The sequence below is a fragment of the Microcaecilia unicolor genome, chromosome 2 (assembly GCF_901765095.1).
Source record: "Microcaecilia unicolor chromosome 2, aMicUni1.1, whole genome shotgun sequence".
NCBI lineage: Eukaryota > Metazoa > Chordata > Amphibia > Gymnophiona > Siphonopidae > Microcaecilia > Microcaecilia unicolor.
Window position 1 is genome coordinate 518,288,703 of NC_044032.1, and position 16,828 is coordinate 518,305,530.

General features: G+C 46.6%; 1 protein-coding gene across 1 annotated transcript in view; it reads right to left on the reverse strand.

Moving 5' to 3' along the window:
- ADGRA3 (adhesion G protein-coupled receptor A3) overlaps nt 1-16,828 on the reverse strand; it is a 203,271-nt gene that overhangs the window by 27,820 nt on the left and 158,623 nt on the right. Inside the window, exon 15 of the mRNA XM_030191235.1 lies at nt 16,586-16,710. Within this exon, the coding sequence (XP_030047095.1) occupies nt 16,586-16,710 (125 nt within the window). The remainder of the gene's footprint in view (nt 1-16,585; nt 16,711-16,828) is intronic.

A 16,828-nucleotide genomic window follows, 5' to 3' on the forward strand; every position in this document is an offset into this window, starting at 1 on the left:
GTTTTTCTGAACATGTTGGTCCCAGTCTCTGATTCTGAGGCTCTTTATCTGATGCCTTAACTCCATTTCCAGGTCTTCCTTTCCATTTATTTCTTTCCTTTCCTCCTTCATTTCTTGCCCTACATCCATAGGTAAAAGCTGGGTCCTCTGCGGACTTGACTGGAGGAGGTATAGAGTGGATCTAGCTTTTGCCTAACCTCCATGTGCAGATTTTCTCCTCTTTTCCCTTTCTCTCACCTTGTCAGTATGCATCTCCTTCCTCTCTCCATCACGTCCAGCATTTTCCTCTTCCCCTCCATCCATGTCCAGCATTTCTTCTCTCCCCTCCATCCATGTTCATCTCACTTCTTCTCTGTTCCCTCCCCTCCATCCATGTCCAGCATTTCAACTCTCTCTCCTCCTCTCCATCCATGTCCAAAATTTCTCCTCTCTCCCCTAAATCCATGTGCATCTCCTCCTCTGTCTTCCCTCCCCTCCATCCATGTACAGCATTTCTCCTCTCCTCTCCCCCTCCACTCCATCCATGTGCATCTACATCTTCTGTCTTCCCTCCCCTCCATCCATGTCCAGTATTTCTCCTCCCTCCCTTCCCCTCCAACCATGTGAATCTCTTTCCTTCCCTCCAACATTTCTCCTCTCTTCCCTGCCCCTCCACTCCATCCATGTCCAGCATTTCTCCTGCCCTTCCCTCCATCCATCCATGTCCAGAAACTCTCCCCTTCCCTCTCTTCCCATCCATGTCCAGATTGTCCTCCCATCTTTGTCCAGCAATTCTCCTCTCTCCCCTGCCCTCCATGTCCAGCGATTCTCCTCTGCCCTCCCCTCCCATCTATGTCCAGCGATTTCTCCTCTCTTCTCTCCCCTGCCCTCCCTCCCATCCATGTTCAGCGATTCTCCTCTATCCCCTGCCCTCCATGTCCAGCGATTCTCCAATGCTCTCTCCTCCCTGTCCAGCGATTCTCCTCTGCCCTCTCCTCCCATCTACGTCCAGCGATGTCTCCTCTCTCCCCTGCTCTTCCATCCATGTCCAGCGATTCTCCTTTGCCCCTTATCCTCCCCTCCATGTCCAGTAACTCGCCACAGGCCTCCACCTGCCCCCCCCTTTTAAGCCCCCGTCGAATTCCAGCGCCCCAGCCCCACCTGCCCGCCCTTAGCTTCCCGATAGCCCTGCTCTCTGTTCCACCACCCCCCTCCCCGCGACGCATTTAAATCTTTTATTATTTTTTTAACGTGAAGTTGCAGCGCCGGCGTTAGTAAGAGGACCAGGCTCGCCTCCTCCTGCCTTCCCTTCGTTCCCTCTCAGTGTCCCACCTTCCTGTGATGTAGTTTCCTGTTTCTGTGAGGGCGGGACACTGAGAGGGAATGAAGGGAAGGGAGGAGGCGAGCCTGGTCCTCTCACTAACGCCGGCGCTGCAACTTCACGTAAACAAAAATAAAAGATTTAAATGCGTTGCAGGTGGCAGGAATGGAAAGCAGCGCTGGGGAGCTAAGGGCGGGTAGGTGAGCCTAGGAAAAAAAGGTGCCGGTACGCCGTACCGGTGCGTACCAGCACAAAAAACCCCCCACTGCTTTAGAGACTACAGCATTATCACCATCTTTTTCCTGCTAGCCATTCCTCGCCCTATGTACCGAAGCATCCTTTCTAGCTTTTGCCGTTGCCTTTTCTACCTATTTGGCCACCTTAAGATCATCAGATAGGATCACCCCCAAGTTCATCTTCTTTTTCATGCACAAAAATATCTCACCCCCTAAACTGTCCCGTAGCACACCACTGATAACATCCCTTTCCTCAAAGCTAGCTCCATTTAACATTACCCAGTGTCACTTTCCACTCAATCAGTTTCCAATCCAATCACATTAGGGCCCATACCAAGGGCACTCAGTTTATTTATAAATTCTCTATGTGGAACCATGTCAAAGGCTCTGCTAAAATCTAAGTACACAAAATCTAGTGCTCTCCTTCAATCCAACTCTCTAGTCATTCAAATAAATTAATCTGACTTGACAGACAAGACCTGCCTCTAGTGAAACCATGCTGCCTCGGGTCTTGCAATTCATTAAATCCCAGAATCCTTACTATTCTGTTTTAAAAGCATTTCCATTAATTTATTATCACAGAGGTCAGACTTACCAGCCTATAGTTTCCAACCTCCTCCTTACTTCTGCTTTTGAGGAGAGGGACCAACATCTGCCCTTCTCCAGTACTCCGGGACTACCCCTGACTCTAGAAAAGCATTGGAAAGGTCAGCCAGTGGAGCCGCTAGAGCTTACCTAAGTTCCTTCAGTACCCTTGGACGTATGCCATCCTGCCTCATTGCTTTGTCCACCTTTAGTTTAGCTAGCTCCACATGAATACAGTTCTCTGAAAATTGCTCAGGATCTACCTTACTTTCACTCACAAGAAGGTATAGTAGTAGAATAAGAAAAAATTATTAATCTTAAATTCAAAGTTCTAGTAAAGTTATCAAAATTCTCCATCTTCCTACACAAAACCATTCCTCCCTGGTTTAAGTTTGTATGCAATGATTTTAGAGAAGATATTCAGTAGCATTCTGTTCACACTTATCAGCCTGAGGTTTTATTTGGTCTCTAGCAATAAAATCTTAGCAGAATTTGTGTGTTTGTTTCAATAAAGCTAGAGTAAATCCTACACAATGATTCCAAGGCTGACCAAATAGAGTCTAGTGTCTCCTCTGATAGACGAGTCAAAGGTGGTATTCTAAGCTGTAAGGAAACTACCCATATGCAAATCACTTTTTTGTGTCACCTCTGGGCTTCACCAGAAAAGAGGAATTGAGTTCCAAGTTGATCTCCTACACTTGCCAAGATGTACATCTGCACTTCTCCTGATGCAAGGAATCACTGGGAGAGAGTAAGGGCACTCCAGGCTGTGCCAAACTCACCAACGAACCTTGTACAAGCCAGGTCTCCTCAGCGCTTCACAGACTGGGCAGTTCTGGTAGGCAATCTAGGCTGAGCAAAGTATCACTCTCTAGGCAGGGACCCTGTTCTAGTCCCAGAAATGTGGAAGTGGCCACTTGAGTCTGGGGCAGGGTATAGTTAGTGATGGCTGTCTGTTGAGAGACCAAGAAGGCTGCAAAAAGGGGGAGGATCACCACAAATTCTTCCATTTTGCTTTGGCATAACAAGTAACAAAGGTAAAAACACACAGATTAGCAGGGAGCTCCAGATCAGCATCCGACTCAGACACCATCTTGCCTCCCCAGGTTCTCATACCTTAAAATATATACAAACCATACTGTACTTTGGAAATTACAAAATAAAGAATGCAATCACAGTAAGGAAGGAAAACAAATCACAAAATGCTGGATGTTTTCTGTTCTGTCTTACAACCTTCCGAAAGCTCAGTAATCTGTCTCATTTTCTCAGTGTTTACTGCTATACAATGGGTTCAATGGACTCAGTTTTCACTAACAATCAAATCCTAGAGTTGCTTACATTCAAGAGAGGTTTTTCTTTTGTTAAATGAAGACAACTCATTCTAGCCCAGATGTCCAAAACACTCTGCCAACAGACACAACATGAGGAAACTCTTTATTGCATCTGGCCTTCTGAGAGGAGACTTATGAGAAGGGTTGTGAAGACCTTTTGCTGGTTTGTGGCCTAACAGAGCAACTGCCATAACAAATAATGAAAAAAAAAAATCACACAATTTAAAGACTGCATTAATTTGCTTTGTACTAGGTAAACAAAAATGAAAGAAAAATCCAATTAAACAAATGTGTAACAGACAACGATGGAACAGAGATCTGGGGAGAAGGACTGACTCTTGTAGGGTACTGAAAATTGATAGCAGCTGGTCTGGCAGTCATTCAAGCTCCCTACCATACTAGATGATCTTCTCCAATGATACACATGGCCTTTCTATGTGCCTTCACTTACTGCCCCAACATTTTGGTTACCATAAAATCACAAGACACAAAAAATGTTATTTTGTACAGTTTAAAGTTGTTTGCTACAAACAAAGGCACCAAAAGTGGGGTATGTGACTTATTTATACTACAAGATAGAGGGATATCAATTGCATAATTCTACAAAATTTTGGTCTCAGATATGGACTAATTACATCTTTAAAAATGAGAAATACTTTTCATTAAAAAAGCCCACTTTAAGCACTTGCAGTTTTTAGGCTGTAGAACATAAAATACATCAAAGTTATGAAAAAAAAATAGCACAGTCCCAATCTACTGACCCTATAGTACATAAAACATTCAAAAATCAAAGTTGCCCAAAATTACCGCTCCAACTTTTTACAGCTTTTACCTCTTCCTTGTGAGAGAATGCAATAATGAATAGGGCAAGGTGTATGTGTGAGTATGAGGTTGGCTTGTTGGGGTTCCACATGAGTGTATAATCACTTTTAGTACCTTTGCGCTCAGTGGGTCACACATTCATATTTTACGATCACAATCAGATGCTTATCACCAACTTTTTTTGTCAATAATTTATTTATAAACTATTACGAGAGAATGAAAGGCTTCCTGCATTGTACATTTGAATTTGGAATTCTAGAAATAACCAAACCTTTTATGGTCTTCTGCCACTTTTCAGATTTTACATTTCTCCTACTAATTCTTTGCATACATCACTATCAAAGTGATTGTTACTATAGCTTATTTTTAAAACACTTCAAACCACTGACCACCAATGCAAAAATAAATGAATAAATTTCAACTGTTTCAGAAGTGTTGTAGCATTGTTTTCAGTCCCTACTAATCCTGCTGATTTGTGTCCTTGAAACAACTTTAAAGGTTGGCCAACATTCAAACCTCTTTATCTTCAACTGATTTTAACAATTGCTCTATGTTAATCATTAGCCAGTACTAAAGTTCTGTGGTCAAAACATGAAAGTATTTACAAGACTGAAAAAAATATGGTCAAATATATAGGGTGAGGCAAAAAAAAAGTAAACCCTTTTGCTGTTTTCTCAGCAACCGCTTGGAATTTCAACGTGAAATTTGAGTAAAGTGGTGTGGAAGCCGTGCTAGTCCACTTTTAAAGGTAATAAATAAAAACAAAACAAAACACAGAAAAGAAAATAAGATGATACCTTTTTAATGGACTAACTCAATACATTTTTTGATTAGCTTTCAAAGGTAACCCTCCATCTTTACATCAGAAATGAACTCATTTCTGGTCTGAAGAAAAGTTACCTTTGAAAGCCAATCAAAAAAGGTATTATCTTATTTTATTTCTACTATTTGTTTTATTTCTATTTATTACCAACATAAAATTTTACAGCTTTATTTGTTGTTATTATCTACGTTTATGTGCAGAGTGGAATGAGATTATCTTTAATCATAGTGAAGTTACAGACTTTTTAGCGTGATCATGCAGTGATTTTTGTGTGTTCAAAAACATCTGCATTGTAAAACTACGCCAGCTTACTGTTAATGATGTCACAGTGAGACATAATTTGCCTGGGGACCAATGTTGGAGGCCTATCACAAGCTCCACTCAAAGCCGCAAACACTTCTGGGACAGCCTGCCACAGGGACCAATTGACAAGGCTGTTAAGAACTTCCCAAAAGGGACTGAAGGTCTGTGTTAAAGCTGGGGGTGGACACTGAGCATTCACAGTGACTGAGAAATTCTGACACATTATTAGTTGTATCGTTTGACTGACTTGTTTTAGCTTGAACATTTTTAATGTGCAAAAATTGCTAGGTAGTAACACTAAAATGTTAGCAACATCATCGTAGTTTAAGAATTAAATGTTGTAAAAATTTCTCGTTGAAATCGAAAGCGGTTGCTGCAAAAATGGCAGGTACTTTTTTTTTACCTCACCCTGCATATATATATTTCCATGCAGTGGCACATGTCTGAAAAAAACAAATGATGATGTCATTTTTGCATATTTTGGGGCTCATTTTCAAAAGAGAAAAATATCTCAAAAATGGAAAAAAGTGGCACTTGGATGTTTTTCTCCAAAAAACATCCAAATCACAATTTTCAAAACTCAGATTTGAGACTTTTCTCTATATCCAAATCACAACGCGGCATATGTTGGGGTGGGATTTGGGTATTCCCAAAACATGGACATTTTTCTGCCTCAATGAGGGTGTTGCCTGCAAATAGGTGTGAAAATGTGGGATACAAATGTTATAAATAAATAATGGAACAAAGCAAAAATGACCACGGATAAAAGTTAAATGCTTTGGTATACAGCTGTTTCAATCATGCCTACGTCACAAAAAGGTGCCCTAAATGATAAGATGACCACTGGAGGAATTAAGGCATGACCCCTCACCACCTTACTACCCCCAGTGTTCAATGACCCCCCCTCCAAGCCCCCAAAGATGAGAAAGAAACAGTACCCACTGGACAAGAAACGGAAAAAGAGGAGGAGGAATAGCAATAATATACAAATCTGAGTTTACCATCACAACAATAACTGAATCTATTCTACCGCAACTTGAAATTGCTTCGGTAAGAATTAATCATTCTAACCTGTAAGAACACCTTACCGCAGTCTTGCTCTATAGACCGCCAGGCAACTGGCAAGAATCCCAAACATACCTCATGGACTTTATCTCGAACACTTGTGTCTCTAGCTCAAATCTCATCATAACAGGAGATCTCAACTCAACAAGTACCCAAGAATGCGAAGAGTTCCTACAATTATGGGACCTTCACAGGACACACACGCAACCAACCCACATCAAAGGACACACACTAGACATTATCACACACAAATTTGACCCCGATGCACACCTTATACTAACAGACACAAAATGGACACCCGCACCATGATCTGACCACTATAAAGCAATGGCGAACAAAAGGACCACCGAATAAACAAGAACAGATTTACCACAACGAATGGACAATAAAAACAGATACAATCCAATTCCTCTTAGAATGGGACGACAGATGCAGATCTATATTAGACAATATTGCTCCAACCCAAACAAGAACCTGACACAGAGAGAATTCAACACCATGGTTCAATGAAGAGTTGAAAAAACTCAAAACACAAGTTAGAAGGTTAGAACGAGCTTGGAATAAAAAGAAAGACGACCCCACACTTAACGCCTGGAAACAACTTCAAAGAAAATACAAATATACCATAAGACAAACCAAAAGACTACATTACAAAACCATAATCGGACCAAACACTACAAGGACACACATAAACTTTTCCAACTCGTTAACAAACTATTAGATATTACACCAGTCACAACCAACAGCAAAGACACTCCTGGAGCAGACAATCTAGTGAGATACTGCAACGAAAAAATCGTACAACTACGACTTAAAATACCTGTCAGTACCATCGACTATGCTGAACTCCTTGACTGCCTAGACCCAGTCCCTGGCATTCACCCAGCGGACAGGACCTGGACCAATTTCGAGATATTATCGGAAAATATCATCTCCCAAACGCTCAAAAGATTTGCCAAATCTCACTGCAAACTAAACATATGCCCAAACAACCTGATGACATCTGCTCCTCAACAATTCATAAACGACATAACGAAACACCTGAATTACATGCTACAAAATGGACTCTTCCCGAAGGAAAAAGGAAACATTTTACTCACCCCCATACCCAAAGATGCAAAGAAAAGTGCTGGTGAACTAACTAACTACAGACCAGTAGCATCCATCCCCTTAATAACCAAATTAACGGAAGGGTTGGTGACCAAACAACTTACAAACTATTTAGATAAATTCTCCATACTTCACGACTCCCAGTCAGGATTTCGGTCTGACCACAGTACCGAAACAGTATTAGTCACTCTCATGACTAAATTCAAACAAACGATTGCAACTGGTAAGAACATACTACTTTTACAATTTGACATGTCAAGCGCTTTTGACATGGTTGACCATGGAATTCTATTACACATCCTTGAATACTTCGGAATTGGAGGCAACATCCTCAATTGGTTAAAGGGATTCCTAACCACAAGATCATACCAAGTGACATCTAACTCGACATCTCCCCTCTCCAGTCGGTTCAAAACTCTGCTGCCCGTCTCATCTTCCGCCAGGGTCGCTTTACTCATACTACCCCTCTCCTCAAGACCCTTCACTGGCCCCCTATCCGTTTTTGCATCCTGTTCAAACTTCTTCTACTAACCTATAAATGTACTCACTCTGCTGCTCCCCAGTATCTCTCCACACTCGTCCTTCTCTACACCCCTTCCTGTGCACTCCGCTCCATGGATAAATCCTTCTTATCTGTTCCCTTCTCCACTACTGCCAACTCCAGACTTCGCGCCTTCTGTCTCGCTGCACACTACGCCTGGAATAAACTTCCTGAGCCCCTAAGTCTTGCCCCATCCTTGGCCACCTTTAAATCTAGACTGAAAGCCCACCTCTTTAACATTGCTTTTGACTCTTAACCACTCGCCTCCACCTACCCTCCTCTCTTCCTTACCGTTCACATTAATTGATTTGATTTGCTTACTTTATTTATTTTTTGTCTATTAGATTGTAAGCTCTTTGAGCAGGGACTGTCTTTCTTCTATGTTTGTGCAGTGCTGCGTATGCCTTGTAGTGCTATAGAAATGCTAAATAGTAGTAGTAGTAGTATTTCAGCCGCATAGGTACCTGAATGCGGAGTACCACAAGGATCCCGCCTCTCGCCGACTCTATTCAACTTAATGATGATACCCTTGGCAAAATTACTATCAAATCAAAACCTTAATCCATACATATATGCAGATGACGTAACGATCTACATCCCATTCAAACAAGACCTAAAAGAAATTTCCAATGATATCAACCAAAGTCTCCATATCATGCATTCTTGGGTGGACGCATTTCGGCTGAAACTCAATGCAGAAAAAACCCAGTGCCTAACACTCACCTCTCAACACAACAAGAAAGAATTCACAGCCATTAACACACCAACTCTAAACCTTCCTATTTCAGACACCCTAAAAATTCTTGGAGTCACCATTGATCGACACCTAACACTAGAGAATCATGCGAAAAACACAACCAAGAAGATGTTCCACTCAATGTGGAAATTAAAAAGAATAAGACCTTTCTTCCCAAGGACTGTTTTCTGTAACCTGGTACAATCAATAGTGTTCAGTCATGTAGACTATTGCAACGCACTATATGCCGGCTGCAAAGAACAAATAATCAAGAAACTGCAGCTAGACTCATATTTGGCAAAACAAAATTTGAAAGTGCTAAGCCCCTACGAGAAAAATTACACTGGCTCCCACTTAAGGAACGCATTACGTTCAAAATATGCTCACTAGTTCATAAAATTATCCATGGTGACGCACCAGCTTACACGTCAGACCTGATAGACCTACCACCTAGGAATGCCAAAAGATCATCCCGCACATTCCTTGAATTGCACGTCCCCAACTGCAAAGGTTTGAAATACAAACTAATGCATGCATCAAACTTTACCTACCTGAGTACACAATTATGGAACGCGTTACCACGCAGCTTGAAATCGATCTACGAAAGAATGAACTTCCACATACTACTGAAGACCCATCTCTTTAATAAAGCGTACCACAAAGATCAACCAATGTGAATATGCACAACTCGCCCATTTATATTCAGAACTGTATCATAATATCTGCTTGTATACTATTACAATGTCTTATTATCATCATGTTGACCAAGATCCTTCTGTAATACTAAATGTTTATTTTCTAGCATTCTTCCACTACTCATGATGTATTGTAAGCCACATTGAGCCTGCAAAGAGGTGGGAAAACTTGGGATACAAATGCAATAAATAAATAAATACATAAATACCAGCCTCTATGGCAGCTTCAGATGTTATGGCCAGTCCTATTAGAGCAACAAGTAGGTCCCTGGAGTAGCCTAGTGGTCGGTGCAATGGACTGGAGAGAAAGGGATCCTGGACTATAGAGAAGGGGACCCAAGTCCATATCCTACCTAGTACACTTGTGTTGGAAAGTGCGAGCCCTCCAAAACACACCAAAACCTACAGTGCCTACATATATGTGGCATCTGCAAGCATAAAGCGAATGCTACATACCTGTAGAAGGTATTCTCCGAGGACAGCAGGCTGATTGTTTTCACTGATGGGGTGACGTCCACGGCAGCCCCTCCAATCGGAACACTTTACTAGCAAAGGCCTTTGCTAGTCCTCGCACGCTCATGCGCACCGCACATGCGCGGCCGTCTTCCCGCCCGAACCGGCTCGTGTTCGTCAGTCCCATATGTAGCAAAACAAAGCAAGGGAAGACACAACTCCAAAGGGGAGGCGGGCGGGTTTGTGAGAACAATCAGCCTGCTGTCCTCGGAGAATACCTTCTACAGGTATGTAGCATTCGCTTTCTCCGAGGACAAGCAGGCTGCTTGTTCTCACTGATGGGGTATCCCTAGCCCCCAGGCTCACTCAAAACAACAACCATGGTCAATTGGGCCTCGCAACGGCGAGGACATAACTGAGATTGACCTAAAAAATTTACCAACTAACTGAGAGTGCAGCCTGGAACAGAACAAACAGGGCCCTCGGGGGGTGGAGTTGGATCCTAAAGCCCAAACAGGTTCTGAAGAACTGACTGCCCGAACCGACTGTCGCGTCGGGTATCCTGCTGCAGGCAGTAATGAGATGTGAATGTGTGGACAGATGACCACGTCGCAGCTTTGCAAATTTCTTCAATAGAGGCTGATTTCAAGTGGGCTACCGACGCTGCCATGGCTCTAACATTATGAGCCGTGACATGACCCTCAAGAGTCAGCCCAGCCTGGGCGTAAGTGAAGGAAATGCAATCTGCTAGCCAATTGGATATGGTGCGTTTCCCCACAGCCACTCCCCTCCTATTGGGATCAAAAGAAACAAACAATTGGGCGGACTGTCTGTTGGGCTGTGTCCGCTCCAGGTAGAAGGCCAATGCTCTCTTGCAGTCCAATGTGTGCAGCTGACGTTCAGCAGGGCAGGAATGAGAACGGGGAAAGAATGTTGGCAAGACAATTGACTGGTTCAGATGAAACTCCGACACAACCTTTGGCAAGAACTTAGGGTGAGTGCGGAGGACTACTCTGTTATGATGAAATCTGGTGTAAGGGGCCTGGGCTACCAGGGCCTGAAGCTCACTGACTCTACGAGCTGAAGTAACTGCCACCAAGAAAATGACCTTCCAGGTCAAGTACTTCAGATGGCAGGAATTCAGTGGCTCAAAAGGAGGTTTCATCAGCTGGGTGAGGACGACATTGAGATCCCATGACACTGTAGGAGGCTTGACAGGGGGCTTTGACAAAAGCAAACCTCTCATGAAGCGAACAACTAAAGGCTGTCCTGAGATCGGCTTACCTTCCACGCGGTAATGGTATGCACTGATTGCACTAACTAAGGTGAACCCTTACAGAGTTGGTCTTGAGACCGGACTCAGACAAGTGCAGAAGGTATTCAAGCAGGGTCTGTGTAGGACAAGAGCGAGGATCTAGGGCCTTGCTGTCACACCAGACGGCAAACCTCCTCCACAGAAAGAAGTAACTCCTCTTAGTGTAATCTTTCCTGGAAGCAAGCAAGACGCGGGAGACACCCTCTGACAGACCCAAAGAGGCAAAGTCTACGCTCTCAACATCCAGGCCGTGAGAGCCAGGGACCGGAGGTTGGGATGCAGAAGCGCCCCTTCGTCCTGCGTGATGAGGGTCGGAAAACACTCCAATCTCCACGGTTCTTCAGAGGACAACTCTAGAAGAAGAGGGAACCAGATCTGACGCGGCCAAAAAGGAGCAATCAGAATCATGGTGCCTCGGTCTTGCTTGAGTTTCAACAAAGTCTTCCCCACCAGAGGTATGGGAGGATAAGCATACAGCAGGCCCTCCCCCCAATCCAGGAGGAAGGCATCCGATGCCAGTCTGCCGTGGGCCTGAAGCCTGGAACAGAACTGAGGGACTTTGTGGTTGGCTCGAGATGCGAAGAGGTCTACTAAGGGGGTGCCCCACACCTGGAAGATCTGTCGCACTACACGGGAATTGAGCGACCACTCGTGAGGTTGCATAATCCTGCTCAACCTGTCGGCCAGACTGTTGTTTACGCCTGCCAGATATGTGGCTTGGAGCACCATGCCGTGACGGCGAGCCCAGAGCCACATGCTGACGGCTTCCTGACATAGGGGGCGAGATCCGGTGCCCCCCTGCTTGTTGACGTAGTACATGGCAACCTGGTTGTCTGTCTGAATTTGGATAATTTGGTGGGACAGCCGATCTCTGAAAGCCTTCAGAGCGTTCCAGATCGCTCGCAACTCCAGAAGATTGATCTGCAGATCGCGTTCCTGGAGGGACCAGCTTCCTTGGGTGTGAAGCCCATCGACATGAGCTCCCCATCCCAGGAGAGACGCATCCGTGGTCAGCACTTTTTGTGGCTGAGGAATTTGGAAAGGACGTCCCAGAGTCAAATTGGACCAAATCGTCCACCAATACAGGGATCTGAGAAAACTTGTGGACAGGTGGATCACGTCTTCTAGATCCCCAGCAGCCTGAAACCACTGGGAAGCTAGGGTCCATTGAGCAGATCTCATGTGAAGGCGGGCCATGGGAGTCACATGGACTGTGGAGGCCATGTGGCCCAGCAATCTCAACATCTGCCGAGCTGTGATCTGCTGTGACGCTCGCACCTGCGAGACGAGGGACAACAAGTTGTTGGCTCTCGCCTCTGGGAGATAGGCGCGAGCTGTCCGAGAATCCAGCAGAGCTCCTATGAATTCGAGTTTCTGCACTGGAAGAAGATGGGACTTTGGATAATTTATAGGAAACCCCAGTAGCTCCAGGAGGCGAATAGTCATCTGCATGGACTGCAGGGCTCCTGCCTCGGATGTGTTCTTCACCAGCCAATCGTCGAGATATGGGAACACGTGCACCCCCAGCCTGCGAAGTGCCGCTGCTACTACAGCCAAGCACTTTGTGAACACTCTGGGCGCAGAGGCGAGCCCAAAGGGTAGCACACAGTCCTGGAAGTGACGTGTGCCCAGCTGAAATCGCAGATACTGCCTGTGAGCTGGCAGTATCGGGATGTGTGTGTAGGCATCCTTTAAGTCCAGAGAGCATAGCCAATCGTTTTCCTGAATCATGGGAAGGAGGGTGCCCAGGGAAAGCATCCTGAACTTTTCTTTGACCAGATATTTGTTCAGGGCCCTTAGGTCTAGGATGGGACGCATCCCCCCTGTTTTCTTTTCCACAAGGAAGTACCTGGAATAGAATCCCAGCCCTTCTTGCCCGGATGGCACGGGCTCGACCGCATTGGCGCTGAGAAGGGCGGAGAGTTCCTCTGCAAGTACCTGCTTGTGCTGGAAGCTGTAAGACTGAGCTCCCGGTGGACAATTTGGAGGTTTTGAGGCCAAATTGAGGGTGTATCCTTGCCGGACTATTTGGAGAACCCACTGATCGGAGGTTATGAGAGGCCACCTTTGGTGAAAAGCTTTCAACCTCCCTCCGACTGGCAGGTCGCCCGGCACTGACACTTGGATGTCGTCTATGCTCTGCTGGAGCCAGTCAAAAGCTCGTCCCTTGCTTTTGCTGGGGAGCCGAGGGGCCTTGCTGAGGCGCACGCTGCTGACGAGAGCGAGCGCGCTGGGGCTTAGCCTGGGCCGCAGGCTGTCAAGAATGAGGATTGTACCTACGCTTGCCAGAAGAGTAGGGAACAGTCTTGCTTCCCCCGAAAAATCTTCTACCTGTAGAGGTAGATGCTGAAGGCTGCCGGCGGGAGAACTTGTCGAATGCGGTGTCCCGCTGGTGGAGCTGCTCTACCACCTGTTCGACTTTCTCTCCAAAAATATTATCCGCACGGCAAGGCGAGTCCGCAATCCGCTGCTGGATTCTATTCTCCAGGTCGGAGGCACGCAGCCATGAGAGTCTGCGCATCACCACACCTTGAGCGGCGGCCCTGGACGCAACATCAAAGGTGTCATACACCCCTCTGGCCAGGAATTTTCTGCACGCCTTCAGCTGCCTAACCACCTCCTGAAAAGGCTTGGCTTGCTCAGGGGGGAGCGCATCCACCAAGCCCGCCAACTGCCGCACATTGTTCCGCATGTGTATGCTCGTGTAGAGCTGGTAGGACTGAATTTTGGCCACGAGCATAGAAGAATGGTAGGCCTTCCTCCCAAAGGAGTCTAAGGTTCTAGAGTCCTTGTCCGGGGGCGCCGAAGCATGCTCCCTAGAACTCTTAGCCTTCTTTAGGGCCAAATCCACAACTCTAGAGTCATGAGGCAACTGAGTGCGCATCAGCTCTGGGTCCCCATGGATCCGGTACTGGGACTCGATGTTCTTGGGAATGTGGGGATTAGTTAGAGGCTTGGTCCAGTTCGCCAGCAATGTCTTTTTGAGGACATGATGCATGGGTACTGTGGACGCTTCCTTAGGTAGAGAAGGATAGTCCAGGAGCTCAAACATTTCAGCCCTGGGCTCGTCCTCCACAACCACCGGGAAGGGGATGGCCGTAGACATCTCCCGGACAAAGGAAGCAAAAGACAGACTCTCGGGAGGAGAAAGCTGCCTCTCAGGAGAGGGAGTGGGATTGGAAGGAAGACCTTCAGACTCCTCGTCAGAGAAATATCTGGGGTCTTCTTCCTCTTCCCACGAGGCCTCACCCTCGGTGTCAGACACAAGTTCACGGACCTGTGTCTGCAACCTCGCCCGACTCGACTCCGTGGAGCCACGTCCACGATGGGGGCGTCGAGAGGTAGACTCCCTCGCCCGCATCGGCGAAGCTCCCTCCGCCGACGTAGTCGGGGAGCCTTCCTGGGAGGCGACGGCAGCCGGTACCACACGCGGCACCGACGCCGGACACCTCACCTCGGACGATGGACCAGCCGGCGCCACACTCGACGGTACCGGTGGCGCAAGCACCTCCGGTACCGGAGGGGTAGGGCACAACAGCTCTCCCAGAATCTCTGGGAGAACGGCCCGGAGGCTCTCGTTCAGAGTGGCTGCAGAGAAAGGCATGGATGTCGATGCAGGCGTCGACGTCAGAACCTGTTCCGGGCGTGGAGGCTGTTCCGGGCTGTCCAGAGTGGAGCGCATCGACACCTCCTGGACAGAGGGTGAGCGGTCCTCTCGGTGCCGATGCCTACTGGGTGCCGACTCCCTCGGCGACCCAAAGCTCTCGGTGCCGACACGGGAAGGAGACCGGTGACGATGCTTCTTCGACTTCTTGGGACGAAGCATGTCACCGGAGCTTCCCGGCACCGACGAGGAGGACGTAGAATCCAACCGTCGCTTCCTTGGGGCCGAGGCCGAAGGAGGTCGGTCTCGGGGGGTCTGTACCGCAGGAGCCCTCAGGGTAGGGGGAGACCCACCCGAAGGCTCACCGCCACCAGCAGGGGAATGGACAGCCCTCACCTGCACTCCAGACGAAGCACCACCGTCCGACGACATCAGCCGACGAGGTCCCGGTACCACCGACGTCGATCTCAGCGCCGATGCAGAGGGCCGATGCCTCGATGCACTCGCGGCCGAGGATGAAGCTCTGGACGCTGAAGATGTCGATGCACTCGATACCCCCGGTGCCCATGCCGACGAAGAGCCCGAGAACAAAACGTTCCACTGGGCCAATCTCGCTACCTGAGTCCGCTTTTGCAAAAGGGAACACAGACTACAGGCCTGCGGGCGGTGCCCAGCCCCCAAGCACTGAAGACACGACGCGTGCCTGTCAGTGAGCGAGATGACCCGGGCGCACTGGGTGCACTTCTTGAAGCCGCTGGGAGACTTCGATGTCATGGGCGGAAAAATCACGCCGGCGAGATCAAAAGTCGAAATGGCGGAAAAGGCACCCGAAAAACAAGGGGAAGAAAACTTCGACCCGAGGCCTAAAAGCGGCCTACCCCGACGACGAAAGAAAACTTACCGGGGCGAAAAGCTGGAAATAGCGGGGGAAAAAAAGACTGAAAAGTCTCTTTCCACACACAGAATGGATTTTTTTTTTTTTTTTAAAACAACACGAAGAACGCGCGAGGTCGACTTTGCGGGGCACGACACGGCGAAAACACGACCGTACCGAGCGCGGACAAAAGAAGACTGACGAACACGAGCCGGTTCGGGCGGGAAGACGGCCGCGCATGCGCAGTGCGCATGAGCGCGCGAGGACTAGCAAAGGCCTTTGCTAGTAAAGTGTTCCGATTGGAGGGGCTGCCGTGGACGTCACCCCATCAGTGAGAACAAGCAGCCTGCTTGTCCTCGGAGAAGGGCTATTGTAGTAGTGTACAGTTGGGTTGAATAGGCTTTTGGTGAGTGTTGGAGGGCTCACCATACAATATAAGGGGTAATGATGAAATATGTACCTGGGACCTTTTAAGTGAAGTCCACTGCAGTGCTCCCAAGGTGCCCCATTGTTCTGCTGGAATGTCAGTATGGCTCTCCCCACATATCCCAATGAATTGCTTTTGTGCGTTTTTCACTTGTATTTTTTTTTTTTTTTTTTTTCGAAAATGGTCCTAAAAGATAGATGAATTGAGCACAAAAATGTGTAGCAAATGGCCATTTTTGAAACAAAAAGTTGGGACATTTTTCTGGTTTGAAAATGCCTTATTCATTACTTGATTTTTGGACAATTTTCGTAAAACGTCCAAAATCAGATTTATACATACTGAAAATGTTCCTCTTTCTAACTTACCGATGATGGTATATGTAGCTGATGATGATCACCAAAAGACATAACAGAAGAATAACAGCAGTGGTATAAATGACCGGATGTAACAGATCTGCTGATTGTGTGTACAAATCAGCTCCAGTAAGATCCTTAAAGAAACAAATTATATGTATGAATTATAGTTTTTCTTTTTTTGTTTGCAAAATAAGGTATGCAGAAATACATATATTGATGCACTAAGATTCTAACTAGCTCAACAGGCACAAA